Source organism: Suricata suricatta, chromosome 7, assembly GCF_006229205.1.
Source record: "Suricata suricatta isolate VVHF042 chromosome 7, meerkat_22Aug2017_6uvM2_HiC, whole genome shotgun sequence".
NCBI classification, from domain to species: Eukaryota; Metazoa; Chordata; class Mammalia; order Carnivora; family Herpestidae; genus Suricata; species Suricata suricatta.
In genome coordinates this window covers 114,613,632-114,641,226 of record NC_043706.1, presented here as the reverse complement: position 1 = coordinate 114,641,226, position 27,595 = coordinate 114,613,632, and the positions used below count along the sequence as shown (strand labels likewise).

Here is a 27,595-nt window from a genome sequence, read left to right as displayed (position 1 = left end):
GACTATGGTGTACAACAGATCTCTAGAATTTATTCATCTTGCATAACTGAAACTTTGTAACCATGAATGAGAACTCCTCACTTCCCCCATTCTGGTAATCACTATTGTATGCTCTGCCTGAGTTTGACTCTCATAGACACCTATAAGTGAAATAAACTCTTAAGAAGCTTCCAATACATTAAAAAGAACAGAGCACTCAATAGATAAACCTAGGTTGAATGAACAAATGGTTGGGTGGAACAGAATAAAATAGAACAGGAAAGAATAAACAGCTGAGACTTTTCCTTTTCTAATGCAGCATATGACTCAGAATGCAACCACAACTGACATAAGTTTAAATATTTAAATAAATAGAAATTGAAATGAATTAATAATATGTCTTTGAGCCTTATTATACAATTAGGAGCTGAAATTTATTGGAATCATTTTTAAGAAGAGAAGAAACATGGACTCATCTTCCTAAAAAGGGAATTTTAAGTGATAAAGCACTATGGATCTAAATTATATTCCTGAAGACTTATCCAGTTGCCCAAAATTTGGAAATAAATCTTGTCCTCCTGTTAACCGCTCTTTGCATGTCCGGGTGATAATGTATTCAATTATGACTGCAGCCATGTTTATCACTATCTTTGGAAACTTGGTTATAATGATTTCTATATCACATTTCAAACAGCTTCACTCTCCCACAAACTTTCTGATCCTCTCCATGGCAACCACTGACTTTCTGCTGGGTTTTGTCATTATGCCATACAGCATGGTCCGATCAGTGGAGAGCTGCTGGTACTTTGGGGATGGCTTTTGTAAATTCCACGCAAGCTTTGACATGATGCTTAGCCTAACCTCCATTTTCCACCTCTGTTCCATTGCTATTGATCGATTTTATGCCGTGTGTTACCCTTTACACTATGCGACCACAATGACCACCTCCATGATAAAGCGACTGTTAGCATTTTGCTGGTCGGCACCTGCTCTGTTTTCATTCAGTTTAGTTCTATCCCAGGCCAATGTTGCTGGTATGCAGAGCTATGAGATTCTTGTTGCTTGTTTCCATTTCTGTGCACTTACATTCAACAAATTTTGGGGGACGATATTGTTTACTACGTGTTTCTTTACTCCTGGCTCCATCATGGTTGGTATTTATGGCAAAATCTTTCTTGTTTCCAAACGACATGCTCGTGTTATCAGCAATATGCCTGAAAACACAATGGGGGAAGTGAAAAAAAACTTATCTAAGAAAAAGGACAGGAAAGCAGCTAAGACCCTGGGAATAGTAATGGGGGTGTTTCTAGCTTGCTGGCTGCCTTGCTTTCTTGCTGTTTTGATAGACCCATATTTAGGCTATTCCACTCCCATAATAGTACTTGACCTTTTGGTGTGGCTTGGGTACTTCAACTCTACATGCAACCCCCTCATTCATGGGTTTTTTTATCCATGGTTTCGGAAAGCTCTTAAGTATATAGTTTCAGGCAAAATATTTAGCTCTCACTCAGAAACTGCAAATCTGTTTCCTGAAGCACATTAATAAAAAAGCTATTACAAAAATGAAGAGAGTATTGAAAATGAGACTTATTCTTTTGGCTTCATACTTCACATTAATTATTCTGTTACATTTTAGTAATCTGGATAAGCATTTTGTAACCTGCACAGTATCTTTGACCAATCAAACAATCAACCATGTATTAATTGTGAACTCTGTATCTAATCAACATTCCCATCTGACTGTGGGGAAATATACAAAAGAAACATAGAACATTTCAGAATAGGTTAGCCTATGAGACAATTAATTATAACCAATATAAGACTAAAGAAAATAAAGTGCTAATGGTTTTGGTAGCTGATTCCACTCTAGAAATTCAGAAAAGAGAAAAGAAGAAGAAGAAGAAGAAGAAGAAGAAGAAGAAGAAGAAGAAGAAGAAGAAGAAGAAGAAGAAGAAGAAGAAGGAGAAGATTGAGGCCTGTGGAACCATGGAAGAAGTGTAACATAAAGTTGGTCTTTACTATCAACTAGCAGTCAGTCCCTTTATTGTTTGGCTTGGGAGAATTATTAGCTATCATGATATAAATATCCTGACATTTCCTGACAACCTGAAGCTTATGACAAAGAGTTGCCCATAGGAGAAGCAGTTGATTACAAATCATCATATACAATTTGAGCTTTTATCCTCATGATTTTTCACCCTGTGGTTTATATTTTAAATGACTTCCTATTTCCTTGTCCCTACCTTCTTTCTCTGCATGGCGTATCTACACCATTGGCCAGTGATCACAAGTCCTCTCCCTGTACTTGTTTAAATCACTTTCTCTGTAAATTGTCCTACAGTCCTGGCAAATTTCATTCACACCACAAAGCCTATGATTTAAATCAGTTCATTAATGTTTGATGAGAATCCTTCCAGTGGCTCTTCCGTGAAACATTAAGAAAAAACAGAAACTTCCTTTTATCTGGTAGATTGGAAATACATGCATGCATGTAACAACCATGTCCACATCCTCTCCTATATGGGATTAAGTTATGGGACACAAAAGAGGAGGAGCAGAAGGAGGGCAGATTGCTCCTGAATCCAAGTTCAGCTTTAGGTCAGACTCTGAATAAGCAAATTTTATTCTGGCTTTTCCCTGACTCTCTTCTAAGCCCTTCTCTCCCCATAACCTGACACCCGTGTCCTAGGTTCAGCTATGGACAATCATCAGGCTCACCTTGTGCCTTGTAAGACAATATAATTCCATAAGGATGATTCCTCTTCACCACCATTACAGTTTTCATTTCCTGTGCTTGTTAGTAGAAAAGCAAAGGTGAATAATAAATGTATAATTGAAGTACTTTCATGTCTACCAAATTATTTACTAATGCAGTATAACTGCTCATCTTGAGATGAACATTTCAGGCTGTATCCAGGAAGAATGACTGGGTATGAGTAGCACTGCCTGGCTCCTTCTTCCTGAGATTCCCCCAAAAGACTGTGGACACCACCCAAGTATACCTCTTCCTTCACAGTTGAGGACCAGGGGGCTTGGCTGGTTCAGTCAGTAAAGCACGTGACTCCTGATCTTGTGGTCCTGAGTTTGAGCCCCACCTTGAGTGTAAAGACTACTTGAAAAAAAATTATCACAGATGAAGACCTTACAAATGATTTGCTCAACTTCAGTAATGACCGATGCTTCCTCTTCAGTGACTCTTGTTTCCTCTCAATTCCCACTTTTAAAAGTCTCATCTGTTTCTATACTTCTGAACTATTTCTCTATTTAAAAACATCATGGCACACACATGTATATGTGTGTGTATGTGTGTTAAAGAATAAGTTATTTATCACACTTGATAGAGACAGTAAGGCAGACTTTACTCAAGGGAGGCTTCTACAGTGTGGTTAGCATAGTAGGGGAGATTGGACTCTACCTTGACTCCAACAAACTCCAGTGAAGCTCCACACCCAAAGAAAAAGGTGTGGGGCATTGAGTGGAAAGTTGCTAAGAGGAAACACCAAGGTTAAAGGGAATTCTTGCTAGAATGACTCATCAGAATTTTCGCTGAAGTCAGGCCAGAGTGATAAGATGTTGAAACTGGTTAGATACAAAGGGTGGAGGATTTTTGCTGAACTGACTTAACAGGATTCTAGCTCAAACTGGATTCTACAGGTCATGGAGGGAAGCCTAAGTTCCAAGTTCCAGGTCTATGTAAGCACAAGGATTAAAGAAGCCTGATTAAAGTTTGGTCAAAGAAACTTTGTTGTGTGTCCACCTGTATTCTTCTCATGGAAGCAGCACCAGGAGTTTGCAAAGGAGGGAGGGAGCACTCCAGGGATGGTCATATTTTTAGCATGTGGGATATTGGCATGTGGTTGTTAGACTGAGGGCTGACTATAGATAGAGATCTATCTAAATATAAATGAAATAATCTATTTGAATAGATTCAGCTAGCCAGCCCCATGAAATAGATACCTTTAAGGCTATATGAAACTGTCTCTATTCATTGATATACATATTGAGTCTTCAGTGAAGGATATAAATATTCATCCATGTTAACAAGTGGTCTTGCCTCCGGTTTCACAGCTTTCTAATCTACACAGTTATCTGAAGTTAACCACTTTCTTCTTAAATATCTCCCATTGTTTCTATGTTAGATTCTCTCTGTTTACACTAGTGGAGAGCCCAGTTTGGGATTAGGATTCAGGGGCTCCCTTGCTGTGGGGTGTCCAATGGTATTGTACCAATGAGAAGCACCCATAGGAGGGAGATCAAAGGATGACCAGAAATTGAAATCAGGGTAACCCAGATAACCACTCAGCCCTGGGGTTGGCTGAGTTTATCCAGGAAAGGACACGTGGAGTTTCTCTCCATACAGATATTCCAGTAACCCCTGCCTTGCCCTGTCACTTAGGGCCCCACAGCATGGTGGCTCTATGTTATTGCTCCCCCTGGGTACTAGGCTGTTTCTTGCTGTTTTTCTTAATGCTGCCAACATCATCATAAATAATTCCTTTATTAAACTCTCTTCAGTCACCCAGTTTGATTGTGCCATCTGTTTCCTGCTAGACATGTGACGAGTGTAGCTTTCATTGTTCTGAGACAAAGTTGTGAAATTCTCCTCAAAGGCATCAAGTCTGTCCAAGCCCAACTTGGCCTTTCTGTTTTCACATTTAGTCACTCTCCAGGCGTCCACACTTCTCTGAAGGGATTGTTGGTGCCCAATAAATCATTCCTCCGTTTGCCCTACGTGGGGGCAACTCACCTTCCTCCTCCACCTGACAAACTTTTTATTTTTAGGGTCAGTAATCAGTTTGAGATTTCAGATGTCATTTTTGTGTATAGGAGAGATTATTTGCAGTAAATTTGGCTTTTAAAATTAATCTTTCACTTACAAAATAATAATGTTGAAAAACGTAGCCCTTCCTCAAAAATCTTATTTAGCGTACTACTTTATTTAACATAAAAACTTTAACTTATAAACAGAATATAGTTACTCTATTTCTGCAGTTAGTAACTTAGCAACATCTTCAACAACATGCTTAAATATTCTTTTAATGTTTTATTTGTATTTATCAAATTAAAATGTTCAATTTCCCTTTTTTGTAATTTTTTTATTTTTTAATTCTAATTTTATTTTATTTTAAGTAGACTCCACACCCAACATAGGGGTTTGAACTCACAACCTCAAGATTAATACTCCTGTGCTTTACTGACTGAATTAGCGAAGAGCACCCCTCAGTTTCCCTTTTGGAAAATTGCCAGACTAATGCATTAAACTTTTTCTAATACTTAGAAACTCTTGTAGATTTAATGACTTACATATATGATAATTTTAAGATCCCTTTTTTATTTCATTATTTTTTATTTTTAAAGAAAGAAATCATGAGTGGGGGAAGGGCAGAGGGAGAGAGCAAGAGAGCATCCCAAGCAGGTTCCATAGTCAGTATGGAGCTTGGTGCAGGGTTTGATATCATGACCTGGGATCATGACCGGAGCCAAAATCAAGAGTCAGATGCTCTATTGACTGAGTCATCCAAGTGACCTGGTAATTTAAGATTCTTAACAATTATGATACCATTTGTAGACTTCCCAAACTTTTCTTATGCCTTTCAACATAAAAATCCTGGCTAAATTAATTATTTAATAACAGATTTTATACATCAAAATAAAAAGCGTCTGGACAGCAAAGGAAAACAATCAACAAAACTAAAAGACAACCTACTTAATGGGAGAAGATATTTGCAAATGACACATCCTATAAAAGGTTAGTATAAAAAATGTATAAAGAACTTATACAACATAACCCCCAAAAAACAAATAGCCCAATTAAAAACAGGCAGAAGACATGAGCAGATATTTCTCCAAAGAAGACATCCAGATTGACAACAGACACATGAATAGATGTTCAAAATCACTCATCATCAGGGAAATGGAGATAAAACTATGATGAGATATCACTTCACAGCTGATAGAATGACTAAGATAAAAAAGAAAAGAAAAGAAAAGAAAAAAACACAAGAAACAAATATTGGCAAGGATGTAGAGGATAAAAAGAACCATCTTGCCCAGTGGGTGGGAATGTAAACTGGTGCAGCCAGTCTGGAAAACAGTATGGATTTTCTCAAATAGTTAAAAATAGCAGTACTCTATGATCCAATACTCTCACTACTGGGTATTTACCCCCAAAACACAAAATCACTAATTCAAAGGGATACATGCATTCCTATGTTTATTGCAGCATTATTTACAATTGCAAATTATGGACACAGCTCACGTGTCCATGAATGGGTAAAGAAGTGGAGGTATATACATCCATTTCAATATTATTCAGCCATTAAAAAGAACAAAATCTTGACATTTGCAACGACATGGATGGAGCTAGAGCATATAACACTAAACAAAATAATTCAGTCAGAGAATAAAAAAACTATATGATTTCACTCATCTATGGAATTTAAGAAATAAAACAAAGACAAAACAAGAAGAGAGAGAGAGAGAGAGAGAGAGAGAGAGAGAGAGAGAGAAACCAAGAAACAGATTCTTAACAACAGAGAACAAACTGGTGATTACTAGAGGGAAGGTGGGTTGTGGGGATGAGTGAAATAGGTGATGGGGATTAAACAGCACACTTAGGATGAGCACTGAGTAATGTATAGAATTGTTGAATCACTGTACTATATACCTGACATAAATATAACACTGTATTTTAACTCTCCTGAATTAATATGTTAAAACATAATAAAAAAGATCTAAATAAGTAGGAAAAATATTCCATATTAATGGATTTAAATTCTCAGCATGGATTAAAGATGACAATAATCCCTGAATTCTCCCTGTCGATGTATAGGTTAAAAGCAATCCCAATCAAAAGCCCATTAAGGTGTGTGTGTGTGTGTGTGTGTGCGTGTGTGTGTGTGTGTGTGTGTGAATTGAGGAGCTGATTCTAAAATGTTCATGTTGAAATGCAAAGGATATAGAAAACAATCTTGAAGAAGAAGAAGAGGACTTCCACTACCTAATATTGCATACTACCCTAAAGCTACAGCAAGTAAGACAGTGTTATATGGTTGCAAGAATAGAACAGAACAGAAAGCCCAGATCCAGACCCACATATATTTGGTCACCTGACATAAGAGCAAGGCACCACTGCGTTTACATACACTGAGATTCCATTTGTAAAAATAGCAAGAACAAGAGGGGCGGCTGGTTGGCTCTGTGAGAGGAGTTCCTGGTCCTGGGGTCGTGAGTTCAAGCCCCACATTGGGTGTAGAGATTACTAAATAAATAAATAAATAAAACTTTTTTTAAAAAATTGCAAGAACAGGAAAAACTAATCTTTGATGAAAAAAGTCAGACTAGTGGTTACTCACTGGGAGAGAAGTGACTGGAAAGGGGCACAAGGGAGCCATCTACATACTGGAAATATTCTAGGTCTCTTTTGGATACACAGGTCTATATGTATTCAAAATCTCCTAAGCTGTCTGCTTGATATTTGCACACTTCCCATGTTTGTGTCGTACTACAATAAAAAAAAATTTTTAATATAAAAAAGAAAAAATAACACATTTTAAGTGGAATCACCGAGTTATGGTGATAAATGCCCTAACATACTAAATTCTCTCAAATATTACAAATACTGAAAATGACAAATATACAAAGATTAATTTTAAATGGAACATAAACTATATTAATCCTATGAATTTCAATTACAGTATTTCTAGACTTATTCAGAGCCTTCACAAGCATGAATATAAGGGTTTTAAATGCTGTCTATAGGTATACAAAGTTTTAATTAATAAATTTAAATGATATAAATAAAAATAAAATAAAAACTTAAAAAAAATATTTTTGAGGGGCTCCTGGGTGGCTCAGGCAGTTAAGCATCCGACTTCAGCTCAGGTCATGATCTCACAGTCACTGAGTTTGAGCCCCATGTCAGGCTCTGGGCTGACTGCTCGGAGACTAGAATCTGCTTTGGATTCTGTGTCCCTCTCTCTCTGCCTTTACCCTCCTCATGCTCTGTTTCTCTATCTCCCTCTCAAAAATAAATGAACATTAAAAAAATTGTTTTAAATCTTTTGAAAAAATTTTAAAAAGACTGCATGCATATTAAAGAATGCAAAAGGAAACAAGGATTGTACACTAAAAAGTAAATTTCCTTCTAGTCCGTTTTCGACTTACAGACCGCTTTTTTTTTTTTAATTAACATTTATTCGTTTTTGAGAGTAAGAGAGACAGTGTGTAAGAAGGAGAGGAGCAGAGAGAGAGAGAGACAGAATCTGAAGCAGGCTCCAGGTTCTGAGCTGTCAGCATAGAGCCCCCCATGTGGGGCTTGAACTCACAGACCCCAAGATCATGACCTGAGCTGGAGTCAGATGCCTAACTGACTGAGCCACCCAGGTGCCCCTAAAGACCTTTTTCAGAGGCAATTACTTTCCTGTGTATCTTTCTAGAAATACACAGGCATATCCACAATCATATGTCATAATATTCTCACGCACCTTTTTTAAAGATGGCAAAATACTATGCATACTGTTCTGCAACTTGATTGTTTCAGTTAGTGTATATCTTCAGGATTCATTCTCTATCAGGGAACAGTTTTTCCTAATTTTTCAAAAACTCTATAAAATTTTCCATTATTTGGAAGTATCATAATTTATATAATTAGATTTCTACCATTTCTGATTTCTGCAGTAACAAATCCTGCTGTAATGAATACTCATGTAAGCACATATTTTTTAATTGAGTATATCAGCAGACACCTTAGTTGTTTGCTTTTCAGTGTTTATTTTACTGCATATCCATGATTGCATTATATCCCTCCTCCCTCTGTGGTTGAATACATTGCATAGATATCAATGCCTACCCAGAGGGATACAGAACAGAGCACAGTGATAAGCTAGAATTAACGCCCCCCCCTAGAAATTTGAAACCTAGTGGTGGGGGGGGGAGAAAACATAGGAGCAGATGAACAAATATTTTGCAAAAATTTTCAAGTATAATATTCCTGACCTGAACCATGTAAATCTTGTGTTTAATTTAGATCTATTAGTTATTTAGTGTATGAAGGAAATCCTAATGAAAATTCAAGTGTGCTGTTTATAGGCTTCTGTTGATCTGGTTTGTCTTTTCCTTCCTTCCACTCTTTTTTCTTTTTTTACTTTATTCTTTGATCTTTATTTTATTCTCTATAAATTTATAATTATTTATTTTATTTTATTTTGTTCTTATGTATACTTTATTCCATATTGCTTTATTTTTTTTAATGTTTTTTTATTTATTTTTGAGAGACAGAGAGACAGCGTGAGCAGGGAGGATCAGAGAGAGAGGGAGACACAGAATCCGAATACAGGCTCCAGGCTCTGAGCTAGCTGTCAGCACAGAGCTCATGCGGGACTTGAACCCACGAACTGTGAGATCATGACCTGCACTGAAGCCGGACGCTTAACCGACTGAACCACCAGGCGCCCCCCATATTACTTTCTTCATCTCGGGGGATGAGTAGCTAAGAGTGGTTTGCTGGTAAATTTACGCCAAGGAAAGTAAAGATCTTCTTAAGGTCAAAAGGATGCAATCGTTTCTCCTTTTACAAATTAAGTTCTTTTAGTAATAATTAAGTCCTAGGGCTCCAAAAGTCCTTCTGCCCTTCATGGAGCGGCAGGAGATCTGGAATGACGGATCAGATTGCTCAGAACCGACTGTAGCAGCTGAATGTGAGCTTTATGCTTTATCAGCTCACAAGCTCACTGAGGGGTAATCTTCATGCTAAATAATTTTGCTTCATCAAACACCATTGAAGCATTTGGGCCTTGGTTTGAGCCTAGACAAACTTGTTGTTTTTGTTTTAATATTTATTTTTGAGAGAGAGAGCAAGCAAGGGAGGGGCAGAGAGAGAGAGAGAAAGAATCTCAAGCAGAGGCTCGATCTCATGAACTGTTAAGATCATGACCTGATCCGAAATTAAGAGTCAGTCACTGAACCCATTGAGCCACCTAGGCACCCCTCACCTGGACAAACTTTGAAAGTCACCAATAGGTCATTGTTGTGCCCAAGTTTTTAAAATCGCCCCAAATCACCCCAAAACAAGCACCAGAGACTGCTAGGGAGACCGAGTCACGCCTGCAAAAGCAAAGGGCCTTTATTACAAGCTTAAGCTCGGGCTCACAGTCTCCACCTGACCCGCTGGCCACGTGGAGAGAGCCCCAAACAAAAGCAGGGCAGGGGCTTTTATGCCTTTGGGAGGGGGCGTTACAGGAAATGATGACAGATGTACAGTGATCCAATCCCTGCCTCCTCCCATCAATACTGGCAGTTGTGGGAGCCAGTCACACCATCTGGAGCACTGACCAATCAGAGTGGGCCCAGGACGCCCCACGTGGGGCGTGACTAGGCCCGCCTCTAGAAAAGTAAAAGGTATCTGCTGGCCTCCCCGATTGGGCGCTGCAGGAGTTGTCCCTCCTTAATGCACGCCCTTTCAGGAGAAGCCGGAGCCTCCCCCTTTACTTAAAGAGGAAGGCTGGATCGGACCTGTGGCCAGCCGGGGAACGCCCCCACCCACGGCCTCCTGCCGCATCTCCGGGAAGGCTGGGACAGCCGGGTGGTGAGGGCCAGATCGGACCTGCATCCTTACACCATTAAGTCCTCCAATAACTCTTAAAACAATTTCAGAGTTGATTTCTTTCTCTTAAAAATAACAATTTACCTTTCTACTTTCCTGAATGGACCCTGCCTAATACGATGAAAATTTATGAAAATATCCTATGAAGTTATTAGTTCTATATCTAAGAAGACGTTTGGAAAGAGAAGTTTTATAAACCCAGATGAGCACTGAAGGAAAACCCAATGTCTTCTAACTATCCCCACTCAGCAACAGTTTTCATTTTATAAAGAAAAATCTTCAGAGGATGAAATAAAGTTAGTTTCTGCTAGTTCTTAATACGAATAATGTGATTCAATTTTTCATAAATATTTAAACTCTGATGCTCTCTAAAACAATGAGTATTTAGACATAACAGATTTGTGTCCTTGATGGATGATAAAATTATCAATGTAAATGACTTGAAGCTTCGCGTTTTGAACTGCAGTGCCCCGATAGAAACACCTTCTCCATAAAAATACCCACATGGTGCCAGAAGTTTTCACTTTTCTTTGTTGGTTTGAAACATGGTTCTTATTGTTTTTCGCTTGGCTAGGACCTTCATTTGGAAAATTATGGACTTAATTGCTGTGTGAATATCTCTGACCTATACATGGCAGCATAAGGAAAAGATATTGATAGGAAAAGATAGGATTCAGTAGACAGAGAGGGAAAGGGTGGGGCCTGAGGTGAGGTCCCCGGGTGGAGAAAAACACATTTTTGGAACAATGCTGGGAGGTCTGACCAACAAACCCCTTCAGGGTAAGGGTTCTCTTAAGACAAGACAACACCCACTTCCCCTCAGGTTTTCCTCAGGAATTTGAACAAAGACCTGACTAAAAATAACTAGATTAGGAAAGGTGTGACCCACAAGGAGTGGTATGGCCATAGACCATCCCTCATATGATGGAAAGGAGCCAATCAGGAATGGGCAACTGGTACCTAATTATCAAGCCAATAAGGGTAGAACCTGAGAAGAAACATGGAGGAAGGGAAGGAGGAGGCGATCAGAACCTTATAAACAAGGACCCTTGCCTAGAGTCTGCGGGCATTCACTTTCAAATGTCCCCTCTCTTTAAAGAGAGCTATGAAAGTGTCCTTATAAAACTAGTCTTCCTTACTGATCTTCTATTCTAATAAACGTTTGCCTGCTGCTGTCCTCCTCTTCATTCTTTGTAGAGGCTCGACAAGGAGTCCCTAGTATTGAGGTTTAAAATCCTGCAGTTATATAAATGAGTCAAATTTTCAGTAAAGATTAAAGAACACAGTGCTTAAAAACATATATCATTTGGTAATAAGTGAAGTGAGCATTTTTTGGATTTTAACCACATTTTCTCCTTTTGTACTCTTCCTTCCTTCCTAGTCCTCCCTACCCCCCCCTCTTCATTTTTTTTTCATTTTTCTCCACTTTGGCCGTGCGCTAGGCTAGTCCATGCTATTCCTCTGAAGCCACAGGGACAAGAGCACAAACCGATTCACCGCCCCAGAGCCAATTCTCTGGTGACCTGCTATAATGGCTTTGCTGGCAGCGCACTGTTAAAGGACACACCTGTCAAAAGTAGGACAGAAGTAGGTAATGCAGCCTCAGGAGGCATATTTTGTGTATACGTACTGATGACAGCATAGCCTGCCGGGAGTCTACCTATAAGAACTTGGACTTGAGTGCCTTTTCTGGTCGAGTGTCAGCAAAGAGGAGAGCCGTGAGGCACAATGCCCACTTGCATGGTAAGAAACCAGCACAAAAGGTAATTCATCTCACAATGATTTTAGCTCCAAATTACCTAATTAGCCAGAGAAGTTCTGGTAAACCAGAGGAGAATATATTAAAAGAAGAAAAAGATCAGATACATTCTTTTTTTTTTTTTTGCAGGTTGAAAGGAATCAAACTTAAAATGCTGATCTAAAAAATAAAGCTAAAAAATAAAGCTAGATCATACAATTTTTTAAATCACTGAAATTCTAAACACACAATGATAAGAAGACCCACAGCAGTTCTTTCTTAAATTTTGTTTACAAGTAAGCTCCCTTACCTAAGAAACTATTGTATAAGTGATGTACGTCAAGGTCAGATAAAAATCATTTTTCCCCCACAGTAATAGTCTCAGAAGTAAAGCAGCTGAACTATGTCACTAACAAGAGAAGAAAAATCATGCGTGGTAAGCAGGTTAGTCCCTGCCTAAAATTTCCACTTTATTTATAATACATTATTGAGCTTGATGAATATTTTCCTTCTTATTTGGGGGAAATACATATATATTAATAGAATTTTAGGTATTTAATGCTTGGGGAAGATTATTATGTGAGTCCTTTTTCATTTTTTCTTTGCAATTCTGAGGGACTTTTGTATTTTTGAGGTCATTATTTCAGAGTCCATGTGTCTGTTTCCTTGTGATGTTATCTTTTCCCTTGAAGAATTAAATTTGAACTAAAAGACAATGCAATCCTTGCCCCTCTCCAGAGTTGTTTGTAAATGTTTCTTTTTACTTCTTGGGAAAAAGAACTAACAATTTTCTATGCTTGCATTGGGTGATTGCTTACAATGCTGTCATGCATTTGGTCCCTGGAAATGTAACTGGTAAGAAGAAAACGAGGTGTAGTAATAATATCCTATGTTAAAAGTGAGAGGTCTTAGTGGGGCTACCTTTATTTAATCTTATTAAAAATTATTGTATCTGTTTTGGAAGTGAGTCTTCAACAGAAAGGAATCTGTTCTGTTATATTCTTAAATAACAAGCAAAACACAGACTGCAATTGATTTCATGACAATTTCCTTGTTTAACAAAGCAGTAGGCCAGCAGCCATATTTGCATTTGCTTACTTGTTTTTGTAATTTGGGACCAAGAGCTATGGACTTAAAGTATTATTACCTTTGGCATTACCCTTACAATTCACACACCTAATAACTTTGTAAGTCAATGTGTGCATCTAACTCTTTTTGTCTTACTTGACCTCTTATATGTTTAAACACTTCCCTAATATATATATAACCACGCATCAGAAACATGAGATAATGCTGTCAGGTTCAGGCAGATATTTCATACCATATTTCTCCCACTAAATAAATAAATAAGTAAAATGAAATAAATGATATTCACTTTTCAAACCTAGGAGGTTAAGTTGTATCAATTCTTTCAGGGATTAAGTTTTTAAAAATGAAACTTCGAACTCCAAAAATTATACCATAAATGATTGAAGAGTGTATATTTTGTATGGGAATGCGGTCTATGGACATGCAGTGACATGCTTAAGTAATTTTTTGGCATCTGTTAGCTATCTTTAAAAATAATTTTTTAAAGAATTAAAAAAATTTAAATTTGCAAAAATTGAGATGATGAAAGAATAAAGTTAATTTGTTAAAGAATTAATTGAGCATTTAAGATTTCATTATAGGGGCACCTGGGTGGCTCAGTCGGCTAAGCCTCCGACTTCGGCTCAGGTCAGATCTCACATTTGTGCGTTCGAGCCCCATCGGGCTCTGTGCTGACAGCTAGCTCAGAGCCTGGAGCCTGCTTCCGGTTCTGTGTCTCCTCCTCTCTCTGCCCCTCCCCCTCTCATACTCTGTCTCTCCCTGTATCAAAAATAAAATAAAACATTAAAAAATTTTTAAAAAAAGATTTCATTATATTCAGTATTTTATGGCCAATGTCATAAGTAATCAAGTAATTTGTGCTGTGTGTTCCAAAATTGATAAACTACAGTTTTAAAAGGACCTGAATAAGTCTTTGTCCTTCTTACCTCTTCCTCCTCTGTGTTTTGGCTTCTCAAGTTCAACTCCATTGCACAAAATTTGACTGGCAAAATTAAAACATATCTAAAGAAAAATGCTAATTTGAGAAATTATTATATCCACATCAATTAAATGTGCTATGATGTTAAAATTCCAAATAATACACTTTGGAAAAATGGCTGAGCTATAGTAACAAATACTGTAAATATTATTTTCAAAGGTCATTGTATTCTCATTTAATGTATTTTCCAAGTAAATCTCATGAGGACATGTTTGTGAGTTTGTTTCCACAATGGACCAGTGAATTTTCATTTCTTCTCAGGTCAAAGTCCACTCTTCTCACCTGGCCTTAGAGCCCAGTAATGCTTGTTTTTGTTCATCAGAACGATACAGCCAGTCCTGGCACTGGAAAAACAAATCCAACCTCTGTCATACTCCAGGTGAGTCAGTCTCATTGTTTTCACATTTTAAAAGGCAACAGCATAAATTCTGTGAAGTGACAGTTTAAACAATGAGCACGCCCATGTGTCAAATTTGTCACCAGTATAAGCCTTGCAATCTGTGAACTGGGAGACCTCAATTTAAATTTGAATTCATGAATGGTGTTGCTAAATGGAAGGAGCTAATGTACAAGAATTACAGAATCTATCAATTCAGTATCCCTGCCCCCCTTGGTGGACATTATTCATGTGTAATTTTGTAGACTTTAGCATATTTTTAGTTTATGACAAATTGCTCTAAAATCTGAGAACAATATTCTTCACATTGGAAAGAAAAATATTCCCTTAATTGAATAGTATGTATTAAGCAACAGGATCCAAAGCATTTGCACAATCTTTAGATTGTAATTATTTTTGAAGCTAAAACATTGAATAAAAGTGCCATAAGTCCTAGTAATTCTTGAGAGGCTTTTTTATCCATCAAATTGGTTAATATAAGTGGGACAGAAAAAATTCTTGATCTCCCTATTGATTCGGAATCCTAAGGAAGGGCTACAAATTAGTGCCCAGAACATGGGCATTTTCCCAGGTTACTTAGGTGGTTTTATCTGGGTTGCTTAGACATTGAGTGTTAAGGGACAGTCCTTAGACTAACAGCATTGGCATCTCCTGAGAGCCAGTGAGAAATGTAGACTCTTAACCTCCACCCCAGAATCAGAATCTGTGTTTTATTAGAAAGATCCCCAGGCGATTCATATGTACATTAATGTTTGGGAAGCAGTGCTCTTAGTTGGTAAGGAGTTCAGTTTAGGACTGGAAGTGCAGCTAGCTGGGCCTTTCTGAAAATTTTCCCACCAAGGATTTTATTGTTTTTCCTCTTTCTTTCACAGAAAGGAGAGGAGCACAGTAATTTTGCAAAAGATTAATAGTACCCACAGGACAAGGGCGATGAATTCACCTGAACTTTGGAACCCTCCAGAAGTACAATTTTGCTTTGCTTTGGTCAACAATTCATGCCCCAGGAATGTGAGGTCTGTGCTGAGTGCGTGCACCATGTACGCTGTCATGATTGGTGCTATAGTGATGACCATGTTGGGCAACCTAGTTGTGATCATTTCCATTGCTCACTTCAAGCAGCTCCAGTCTCCAACCAACTTCCTGATTCTCTCTATGGCCACGACTGACTTTTTGTTGAGCTGTGTGGTCATGCCCTTCAGTATGATCAGGTCCATTGAGTCCTGCTGGTATTTCGGGGAACTCTTTTGCAAAGTCCACAGCTGCTGTGACATCATGCTCTGTACCACCTCTATTTTTCACCTCTGCTTCATCTCAGTGGATCGCTACTATGCTGTTTGTGACCCTTTGCATTATGTCACCAAAATTACCATCCCTGTAATAGAGGTCTTTCTACTCATCAGTTGGTCTGTTCCAATTTTTTTTGCCTTTGGCCTGGTATTCTCAGAATTAAACATAGCTGGGGCAGAAGACTTTGTTGCAGCCATTGACTGCACAGGTTTGTGTGTGTTGGTATTTAACAAGCTCTGGGGGGTGCTGGCCTCCTTTATAGCCTTCTTCTTCCCTGGAACTGTTATGGTGGGGATTTATTTACACATTTTTGCAGTAGCCAGGAAGCACGCTAAGCAAATTGGCATGGGTCCCACCAGGAGACACATTGGGTCAGAAAGCAAAATGAAAGTATCATCCAAAAAAGAAAGCAAGGCCACTAAGACTTTAAGCATAGTCATGGGAGTGTTTGTCTTGTGCTGGCTGCCCTTTTTCATCTTGACAATCACAGACCCTTTCATTAATTTTACAACTCCTGAAGATTTATACAATGTCTTCCTCTGGCTGGGTTATTTCAACTCCACTTTCAATCCCATTATATATGGCATGTTTTATCCCTGGTTTCGCAAGGCACTGAAGTTGATTGTCACAGGAACCATCTTCCACCCTGACTCTTCCACCCTAAGCCTATTTCCTGCAGATGCTTAGGCAATGCTCTCCATCCTCTAAGATTCTTTCCTGATAAGTAATCCTGGATGCTCCTTCTCCTCCAGGGTAGGACCACAAACTTACTGGATAAGTATATTTTTCCAGTTGATGTTATGGACATTTATCTAAGTAGGAGCAATAGATCTAGCATTCTGGGTGTACCAGAGATACTAAAGTGGTCAATTTCTGGAGTTCTGCAGGAGGAATTGCCAATAAAAATCTCTGCTCCATGGCTTGCTGATTCCTGAATTTACAAAATTAGAGATTTAGAATTTCACTCCTTTGATTTACATCAAATGAAGATCTTTGTTTTTTCTTATAAACATCAAAAGAGGAGACATAGGTGGTCTTCACACTTATTGACAGCCACACAGAGTTTATCTAAATCTTCTTGAAACTATTGTTCTATCTTAGGGTAGCTAGGGAGACAGCTTGAGAACATTGGGAGTCTGGATTATTGAGCATGTGAGTGACAAGGAAGGGGAAAAAGAAGCAGACAGTTGTAGCTACTTTCAATTTTTTCGGTTCTGACTTAAACATCTTGCAAAAAGCATTGATGTGAATTTTGAAACATTTTGGTAAAATTGGACTGTCTTACTGAATGAGAAGAATAAAGAAAGAAAGGGTTTAGGGAGATATTCTTTCTTCCTCTCAATATATAATTATATATACTGTATATATTTACAGCCTGTGTATATACACATAGGTGCTATTTCCATGTCTTTGGGCCTCTGTGTACATATACTAATTATTCACTAAGATTGAGCTTCAATCACAACTGAAGTTCCTTCCCTACCCCAGAGTTTTAGGATAATATTTAATGCCTCACATGTCTAATCATGTCTTTTTTTTTCTTCTTTTGTCTTTCTCTTGCTTCTCCTACTCATAAACTTACTTTGTCCTTTACAACCTTTTCATTCTTCTGACCATCCTCTGTCTCTCTAATCTGGTGGTTCTTAACCAGGGACAGCTTTGCCTTTTGTGGCCATTCAGTGTCTGGAGATGTTTTTTGGTTTTTGCAACCAGGAAGGGATGCTACTGACATCTAGAGGGGAGAGGTAAGGGAGATTGCTAAACAGTCTACAAGGCACAGAACATCCCCTACAATAGAGGCTTATCTGGCCCAAGACTTCAATTGTTCCATGGTTAAGAAATCCTGCTTTAACCCTAGCTAACCTCACAGCTTCAAAATACACGTTTATATATCTTTCTCTCAAATATATTTATTTGCAGTCTATCATTTCTTCCAAACTTGAGTCTTTCATTTCTTACTACCAATGGACTGTCATTTTGAATGCTCCATGAAGATCACAAACTCATTGTATCCAGCGTCTTCCTTCTATGCACACCCACCACCCCAAACCTGTTTCTCTGACTCCTGCTTTGTGCCAGAGTTGAGTGTGCACAGGTGTGTTGGTCCTCACTAGATTATAAGTTTCTTCTGTGGGACACTATGTCTTTATATTTTTCATTTTGTATCCCACAGTGCCTGGGATGGTTACTTTCCCATTAAAATTTCTGAACATGTTCACTGGATAACTAAAACATAGAAACTTTGAAGAGCATTTTTTACTCAAATTCACCAAAACGAACTATTACAAAGCAAAGAATTTTGTAAAGGATGGACTCTTTCTCTAGGGAAGATGGAGGAAAGAGCCTGTTTGTAAAGAAGAAATTGAACTGAATTTAATTCCTGTTTTCTTTGGTCACACGTGCACGATGTTGTTTTGGGGAACTTGGGGACAGAGCCAGCAGAGCCACATAGCGCAAAATGACTTACTGACTAAGAAACATTTGCAACATTCAAAATGAAGCTTTCATTCTCATATAATGAGATTCCTCAGATACAAGTCAGATCTTCCCTTCCCTTTTCTAATGCCTCAATAGTGGAAGTATTTTACTGAAAAGTTTGGTCATGTGGAAATGTTGTTCACTATATTATAGATTGACATAAATTTCATGAATGGAGATGTTCAATAGAAGGACTCTTCCAGCTGAATAGACTCTATCTGCAAACTTAGATTTGTTTGTATGTGGCTGATGTAATTTATTTATAATTTTTGCTTATTTTTACAGGAAGCAAATTGCTTTCCATCACTATAACTTTCAGACACTGGTAGCTTGCAAAGAGAAATCTTGTCACCACTAGCATAGGCTTTAATGTTAGTGCATTTTATGGCAGTATTTATTTTCTTTTATTTTTGAGAGCCGGGGGGTGGGTGTGTAGGTGGAGCAGAGGATCTGAAGCAGGTTCTGTGCTGACAGCAGAGAGCCTCATGCGGGGCTTGAACTCACAAACAATGAGATAATGACCTGAGCCAAAGTCAGATGCTTAACCAACTGAACTATCTAGGTGCTCCTATAGTAATTTTTAACTTAAAATCAGAATATTTGGTTAACCAAACCCCTTCCATTCTTTGACCTGGCCAAATGATATCACACATACATGCAGGGCATGTTAATCCTTAAGGTTTCCACTTGTTCATATACACACACACACACATATATATATATATATATATATATAATGCTAAATGCTGTTGAGAACCTTTGCTTTTTTGACTCTATCTTCACTCTAGACTATATATTGGGAACTACTCATTATTCCAAAATACATTTAAGGGGCACATGGGTAGCTCAGTCAGTTAAGCCTCTGACTTTGGCTCAGGTCATGATCTCACGTTCATGGGTTTGAGCCCCGTGTCGGGCTCTGTGTTGACAGTTCAGAGCCTGGAGCCTGCTTCTGATTCTGTGTCTCCCTCTCTCTCTGTCCCTCCCCGCTCATGCTCTGAATCTCTGTGTCTCAAAAATAAATAAAACATTAAACAAAACTGTTAAAAAATACATTTAATAACATCTCTATTCTGTTGAGAATTCCCAATACTCTCTGGAACTACATGTTCTATTAAATATTTATAGCTTCCTGAGGACAATACTTATAATTTGATCATTTAAATATAGCAAATTTAGATCCTGAAGTGTTTTGGCAAATTATTATTATTAGTATTATCAAAAGACAGTATTTGAAATCATAATTAGGTTTTGAGATGCTTGGTAAAGTATCGGTTTATTCTTTAATGATTGCAGTCATTTAATCCTTCAGGAGAAGATTTTCTCTGCCCCTAATCCCAAAGGCAACATTCCAGAGGCTAATGGTACTCCTTCCTTCTGAAGACTCAAAGAAGCAGGTGGAGTTCCTTGGTCTTTAGGCCAACGTAGATGTTCTTCCTGAGTTAGGTGGGTCAATAGATAGAGCACCATTTAATGGCAGGAGTATTTTACAGTCTGCTTCCCATGATGAGACTTTCTTCCCTTTTAGGGATTCATCAAAGCTATTTGCACTGCAAGAACTGGAAGGCTGAATGGGAAGGGCAGCCATTCACTCAGTATATACTCATTTTCTCATTTGATCCTCAGAAGAGCGTAAGGACGTGGTGCCTGGGTGGCTCAGTATGTTAAGCGTCCAACTTTGGCTCAGGTCATAATCTTGCAGTTCATGGGTTTGAGACCCGCTTCCGGCTCTGTGCTGACAGCTCAGAGCCTGGAGCTTATTTCAGATTCTGTGTTCTCTCTCTATCTGCCCCTTCTATGCTCACACTCTGTCTCTCTGTCTGTCAAAAACAAACAAAACAGTAAAAAACTAGAATTACACAAAATGATTGACTTAGTATCCAGGAACTCAGATCTGTGGACACAGGCCACATTTTCTCTTGTCCACTGAAAGCATAGCTAAGTAGAGGAGAAATGAAAGAGCAGGTGGAAGTTTCTGCTGCAGTCATAATTATTCCTTACTTCATAAGCACTTTTGTATTTTACAAAGGATGTCTGTGAACATTAGCTCATGTTTCTCAAAACAGCTCCACATGCTCCTCCCAAGTGAAAGGTGGCCAGGCCAAGGAAAAGTGAATCATTCCATTACTATTAAAAATCCAATGCTCTCCTTTCCAGGATGTATCTAAGTTCAATAGAGCAGGTGTTATCTCAGGAGGATGGTGGCAGCCATGGACAGCCGTCTATATTAAAAGCCACTCAGTTCAATATTTACTGAGCATCTACTACATACCAAGTACTATTCTGAGTGTTTGTGGTTCAGAGACACATAAAACTGAAATTCTGGCCTCAAGGGGTTCAAGGTCTAATAGAAGAAACATAGCCACTCAATTACACTGCATGGTAATATGTCTTATGGTAGAGCCAAGCACAATAAGTTATGGGAATATGGAAGAGGAAAATTTCTCCTGGTTTGGGGTGTAGGGAAGACTGCATTTTAGGCCAAAGGAATGTGTCATCAAATTGAGTAAAAAAGCTGCTTCCAACCACTGAACTATCTAACCTTCCTAGCACTCCCTATAACCTCTAGCTTAAACCTCTTTTTAAATTTTTTTTATTTATTTTTGAGAGACAGAGAGAGACAGCACAAGCAGGGGAGGGTCAGAGAGAGAGGGAGACACAGAATCTGAAGACTGGCTCCAGGCTCTGAGCTAGCTGTCAGCACAGAGCCCGATGCAGGGCTCGAACCCATGAACTGTGAGATCATGACCTGAGCCAAAGCAGGACACTTAACCGACTGCGCCACCCAAGCACCCCTATAACCTCTAGCTTAAATCCTGTTTCTTTAAGAGATTAGGCAAATTTTCCAAGATCATAATATTCAAAACCTGGTGCATCTCTTGGTTAAGCCCATGCTTTTTGCCTTATCTACTGCTAACCTAGGTTTTCCCTTTCACATGCATTTAATTGAGCTTGACTGGATTGCGGAGAGGCTACTAAAAACAGGACACCTTATACTCCCTAAATAAGTTCTGCAATTGCTTTTTTTATTTGTATCCTCACGGGAATTGCTTTTAGTATTCTTTCTGTCAAAAAAAAGAAAAAAGAAAATCTTCCTGGGACCTTAGTCCTCAATGGTGATTGCAGTTTCAGATTGTAAATATGAATAGAGGCAATTGTTAAAAACTTACTAACTGCCTGTCCCAAATATTGCTGAGCATTTATGGGTCCCTTGGGGATCACCAGTTTGATTATTTGCTTTTTTAGAATATCTCACAGTAACATTTCTCTCTCCTGGACCAACACTCAGAGCTTATTTCAAGGGAGTCAGACGTTGCTTAGGGGCAGGGGAACATTAATATTTCTGTCTTATAGCCTATCCTAGTAGCGTTAGCATTACTAAATAGCAAAACTAATTATTAAGATCCTAAATCTAAATAACACTTTTGACTATCTTACAAATATTCCACATTCTCTTATGTCCTGTTTCTAAAATATATGACAACTGTGGAAATGGAACATCAATCAATCCCAAGCTAAGCAAAAAAATCTAGAAGATCCAAACTCCAACTAGTTTGCTCCTGGTTGTTATGTAACTGGAGAGTATTTCTGAAAGTCACTCTGGAAGAGGGAAGGAGAGCCCTAACTTGGGAGGGTTAACCCAGAACCTGGACTAGTATCTATTCCCACTCTTGTCTGTCCAGCTTGCCCTGTGACAGGGAACATTCTTTTTTTTTTTTTAATGTTTATTTATTTTTGAGAGAGAGAGAGAAAGAGAAAGACAGAGAGCAAGTGGGGGAGGGGCAGAGAGAGGGAGACACAGAATCCGAAGCAGGCTCCAGGCTCTGAGCTGTCAGCTCAAACTCATAAACCACCATGACCACTCATAAACCAGATCATGATCTGAGCTGAAGTCAGACACTCAACCAACTGAGCCACCCAGGTGCCCTAACAGGAATCATTATTAACACTCATTCATCTTCACGACAAAATTGTGGTGTAGGTATTGTATTATATTCAATTAATAGATGAGAAAACAGGGCACAGAAAGTTGGTACTCTTGTTGGAGGAATCACATATGTGATTACATGTTACATTTCAGGTTTGATGTAATATATCCCCCCAAACAAACAAACAAACAAAACACAAGACCCTTTTTGAGAGTTTCCTTCTGAGACCTTCTTTTATTTGTAAAATATTCGTCCTTATGTTTCACAAATTCTTGGTCATATTAGACTAAGAGCCATGGAACTCTCTGTTTGATTGCAGGTGGATTACAACATATAAATCGAAAAGGTGTCATGGCATGTGATAACACGGGATCTGTCCTGGTCTGATTATCAAGTTCTGGAGTCAAAAATCTATTTCTATGCGTATGAACTTGATACAGTGCAAGTTACCAGCAATGCCCACTGGGTCAGCCCAGGCTTTGTGGAGAAGGTGGACGTGCCTGCCAGCCTCCTTCACTTTCTTTTTCTTTTTTTTTTTACTTCATTCTTTTTGACCTCTACATCTCCTACTATAGGCGTCACTGGCAGATGTAATCTTTTGTCACCTTTACAATTACGTGGTTTTTGCAACATCAGTTTGGTTTATTTTGAGGAATGTTCTCTTGAAGGCCATAAAGAGGCATTCCACCCCCCTGGAGATTTGGCACCAAAAATCAGACAGAGAAGAATATGATTGGATATGTTATTTTCCTTGATAATATTCATATAGAGTATGGACATCTGAGTCTAGTTGTAGATATTCTTCCCATCGGAGAGGCAGAGGGATGACTGAGGGGGTAACAGAACAAGAATCTAACTTGGCTGTGCTCAGGGAACTGTTTCATCTACTGTGATTTCTTTAACCAACATGAAATGAATCTAAGGGCTTATGATCAATTATTTGCAACTATTTTTTGAAAGAAATGTACATAAATAAAAATTTTAATATTTAATGTTTATTTATTTTTGAGAGAGAGATACAGAATGCGAGTGAGGGAAGGACAGACAGAAGAGAGAGACACAGAATTTAAAGCAGGCTCCAGGCTCCCACCTATCAACACAGAGCCTGATGCAGGGCTTGAACTCACAAACTGTGAGATCATGAACTGAGCTGAAGTCAGACCCTTAACTGACTGAGCCACCCAGACAGCCTTGTACACGGATAATTCTAAAGCAGTGGGATGCCTGGGTGGCTCAGGTCATGATCTCACGGTCCATGGTTCAGGCCCCACCTTGGGCTCTGTGCTGACAACTCAGAGCCTGGAGCCTGGTTCAGATTCTATGTCTCTCTCTCTCTCTTACTCTCTCTCTCTCTCTCTCTCTCTGTCCCCACTCATGCTCTGTCTCTCTCTGTCTCTCAAAAATGAATAATTTTTTTAAAAATTAAAAAAAAAGCAGAAAGGATATATGGAGCTCACTAAAAATAAAATTAAACAAAAGATTATATAAAACCGGTGTCTTCAATCTTCATCTCTAATTAATTGGCAAGATAAATGATCCCATGCTGAGAAGTAGCTTCAAACTACAGAGACTTGCGAATAGTGCAAACTAGGTCCCTTGGTGCTCTTCCAGCACTCATTTGCATGGCATACCACACCGAGAACTAGTTTCTATTTGGACTATAAAATCATTAACTGGTTGCACATCTGTCATCTTTGCTGATGGAAGAGAATTCACCTGCTACAAGAAAGACTTCTGATGAAGTGATTCTGGTTCCTACTTCTGTAAGTAGTTTTAAGACCTTGAATTCAGTTTATTAGAACTTGTTTAAAACTGCAGACTGGTGTTGATAGAAAAACACTTTTCCACAACAGATAGCCCTTCCAGGATGAATAAACAATGTGTATTTATTCTCTTTAGACATTGTGCCGCATGCAAAACTGAAATCGGTAATTCTCTACTCTTTTAATTATTTGTATTTTGAATTATTTTATTTGTTGGCATGCAATTAAACAGCTCAATCTGTTGATTTTATTGTCACTTTACTTAATTCTTGAAGAGAGGATCCAGATGCTACTCTTTCCCCAAGCAATGATTTGTTAGTAAGAATTAATTCTTCCCTTGGTTCAGACTGATAACTTGAACTCTCACCTTACATGTGACAATAGGTGAACTTACCGAAATAATTTATAATACTACTGTGACATAGCCTGCTTTGTCTATGAGGGAACAGTTAGCTTACATTCTTCTTCTTTTCCCTTAAAGACATAGTCTACACTAATTTCAAAAGTGTCCAGTGAGACAAGCCAGAGCTAACAGAGAAGTGACCCTTATGAGACCTTAAATCTCACATTTATTTTGCTGGTTTTTGGACAATATTTGCTTCAGTATCTAAGCAAATTATACCAGGTTACAAAATGCCCTTCAGCTTCTCCTCCATATTGTGTTTTTTGTTTTTTGGGTTTTGTTTTTTGTTTTTTGTTTTTTTTGGCAGTACAGGTGGCCAGTTAAGAGTAGGAACCATAAATGAGTGCTGTCCTCAACCAAGGTGCTGAAGAACACTCCGCAGCATTCTGCTACCAAATGAATGGATCTTGTCCTAGGACAGTCCATCCTCTGGGCATCCGGTTGGCCATCTACCTGGCAGGCGCAGTAGGCATGTTGATTACAGTCCTAGGAAATTTGTTTGTGGTGTTTGCTGTGTCCTACTTCAAAGTGCTTCACACTCCCACTAACTTCTTGCTGCTTTCCTTGGCCCTGGCTGACATGTTTCTGGGTCTGTTGGTGCTGCCTCTCAGTACCATTCGCTCAGTGGAGAGCTGCTGGTTCCTTGGAGACTTCCTCTGCCGCCTGCATACCTACCTGGATACCCTCTTCTGCCTCACCTCCATCTTCCATCTCTGTTTCATTTCCATTGACCGCCACTGTGCTGTCTGTGAGCCCTTGGTCTATCCCTCCAAGTTCACAGTCAGGGTGGCCATCAGGTACATCCTGGCAGGGTGGGGGATTCCAGCAGCTTACACTGCCTTCTTCCTCTACACAGATGTGGTCGATGATGGGCTCAGTCAGTGGCTGGAAGAGATGCCTTGTGTGGGCAGTTGCCAGCTGCTATTCAATAAGTTTTGGGGCTGGTTAAATTTTCCCATGTTCTTCTTCCCCTGCCTTATCATGATCAGCTTATATGTGAAGATTTTTGTGGTTGCCATTAGGCAGGCTCAGCAGATCAGCACCTTGAGCAAAAACCTGGCCAGGACTGCCAAGCGTGAAAGAAAAGCTGCCAAGACCCTTGGCATTGCTGTGGGCATATACCTCTTGTGCTGGCTTCCCTTCACCATTGACACGCTGGTGGACAGCCTCCTTAACTTCATCACACCGCCACTGGTCTTTGACATCTTTATTTGGTTTGCTTACTTCAACTCAGCCTGCAACCCTATCATCTATGTCTTTTCCTACCGGTGGTTCAGAAAAGCACTGAAACTCTGCCTGAGTCGAGAGATCTTCTCACCTCGGACACCCACTATCGATTTGTACCAAGAATGACTTCTTTAAATGAATGCAGGCAAGGGGCAGGTCCTTGTAGGAAGGATGAGTTCTCTGTGAAGGAGGGTGTCATGAGTTTGCGGGCATGCTTCTAGGGCACCATGGCTTAAGTGAAAGAGAAAAAAAAACCTTAATTCAAAAAGAAATAGAGCACTCTCTTTATTCAATGTTTCTGTAGTAGAATGTAGGAAAAGGGGAGAATGAAATCAACCAAATATTTATTGGCCACATTAAAATTCTGTGAAAATACTTGGTTCTTTGTTTATCACTTCCTTGAGACTGAGGAGATACAGAAGGGGAGAGAAAAGAGGGCGAGGTGGGGATTTCTGAGTTCTCATACTGGTTCTGCCTCCTGGCAGTGCTTGGGTGAGACTCTTTTGACAACCTTTGAGTTTCTTCCCATCTCATCAACTTTCAGCTAGAAAACTCGGGTTTTGTACTGTTTGTTCAGGTAACCTGAAGCTCAAATATTGCATAATAATTTAACTTTGGGAAACACTGTTTGACATCACTGTTCATGGTCATACTCAAGTGTTTGGAGTGTTTCTTCTTCAAAATGTCCCTATTAGAATCCCTATCTCCCTAAACAGAACTGTAAGCCAGTTTTGTCCATTTCAATAATCATTGAGTAAATGTTCTGTATTCTTGAAGGAATATTTTCTCGCTTTTCTTTAATAATTGAAGCTTGGAAATAGTGAAATATTTTGTAAAGTGATAATGATCCACATCTGGCCATTATAATATTTCTTCCATTAAAAAAAATATCATGTAAGTTAGATCTACTATCTTTCCAGGGACACAAAAACACGATTTTCTTTGGGAAAACAAGTACTTAGGCCACCTGCTTGTTCAACATTGAACCAAGTGTTTCTTAGGACCTGTTACTAGTAAAGGTACAACATCTTCTATGCACATTTTGCCTGTTTTCTTTCTAAATCTTTTCCTAGAGGTCTCTAGTAACTCCCATATATCTTACAGACTATTTTTCAAATTAATAATTGGTGATTTGGAAAACTTATTTGTAAGTTAACTTGAAGTCTCTAAAGTACAAATGTATAGATAGATGTAATCTAGATACAAACATAAATTAATCAATCTCCATAAATAAAATGTAATGTTTTATTTTCTCATGGAAGTTACCTGAAATGAATTCATTTCCTTTTTTTCTTCCTTCCTTTCTTCCTTCTTTCATTTCCTACTGGCTAGAGAGATAACTTGTATTGACTTTATTGTTTTTCTTAATTAAACAATTATTTATTGTAGGGACACTTGGGTGGCTCAGTTGGTTGAGTATCTGACTCTTGATTTCAGCTAAGGTCATGATCCCTGAGTGGAGTCCCCAGTCAGACTCAATACTAAGTGTGGAGGCTCCTTAAGATTTTCTCTTTCTCTCTCTCTCTCTCAGTCTCTTTCTCCCTATCTCTTTCTCCCTCTGTCCCTCTACCCCATTCATGCTCTCTCTTTCTCTCAAAAAATGTATTTATTATAAACATATTTTATGTATTTTTAATGCTTAATTTTTCTTTCAAAGTAATTATTCTTTCTCTTCCAATTAATTCTTTGGTATTATTACATAATTAAATTTTAAAAAGAATTA

At 38.7% G+C, this 27,595-nt stretch overlaps 3 protein-coding genes across 3 annotated transcripts; all 3 read left to right on the top strand.

Annotated features, from left to right (window-relative positions):
• Positions 1–490: 490 nt before the first annotated feature.
• LOC115296909 (trace amine-associated receptor 3) lies at positions 491–1,522 on the top strand. Its single transcript, XM_029945386.1, has one exon. The coding sequence runs from the start codon at positions 491–493 to the stop codon at positions 1,520–1,522; it is 1,032 nt and encodes a 343-aa protein (XP_029801246.1).
• Positions 1,523–15,715: 14,193 nt separating this feature from the next.
• LOC115295480 (trace amine-associated receptor 4) lies at positions 15,716–16,759 on the top strand. The gene has a single exon (XM_029943359.1). The coding sequence runs from the start codon at positions 15,716–15,718 to the stop codon at positions 16,757–16,759; it is 1,044 nt and encodes a 347-aa protein (XP_029799219.1).
• An 8,225-nt stretch (positions 16,760–24,984) lies between these two features.
• Positions 24,985–25,998, top strand: TAAR5 (trace amine associated receptor 5). Its single transcript, XM_029943642.1, has one exon. The coding sequence runs from the start codon at positions 24,985–24,987 to the stop codon at positions 25,996–25,998; it is 1,014 nt and encodes a 337-aa protein (XP_029799502.1).
• Positions 25,999–27,595: the final 1,597 nt, after the last annotated feature.

What these genes read in the sequence shown, in the direction of transcription:
- LOC115296909 (XM_029945386.1), top strand. Translation starts at nt 491, where the DNA reads ATGGATCTAAATTATATTCCTGAAGACTTATCCAGTTGCCCAAAATTT.
- LOC115295480 (XM_029943359.1), top strand. Translation starts at nt 15,716, where the DNA reads ATGAATTCACCTGAACTTTGGAACCCTCCAGAAGTACAATTTTGCTTT.
- TAAR5 (XM_029943642.1), top strand. Translation starts at nt 24,985, where the DNA reads ATGAGTGCTGTCCTCAACCAAGGTGCTGAAGAACACTCCGCAGCATTC.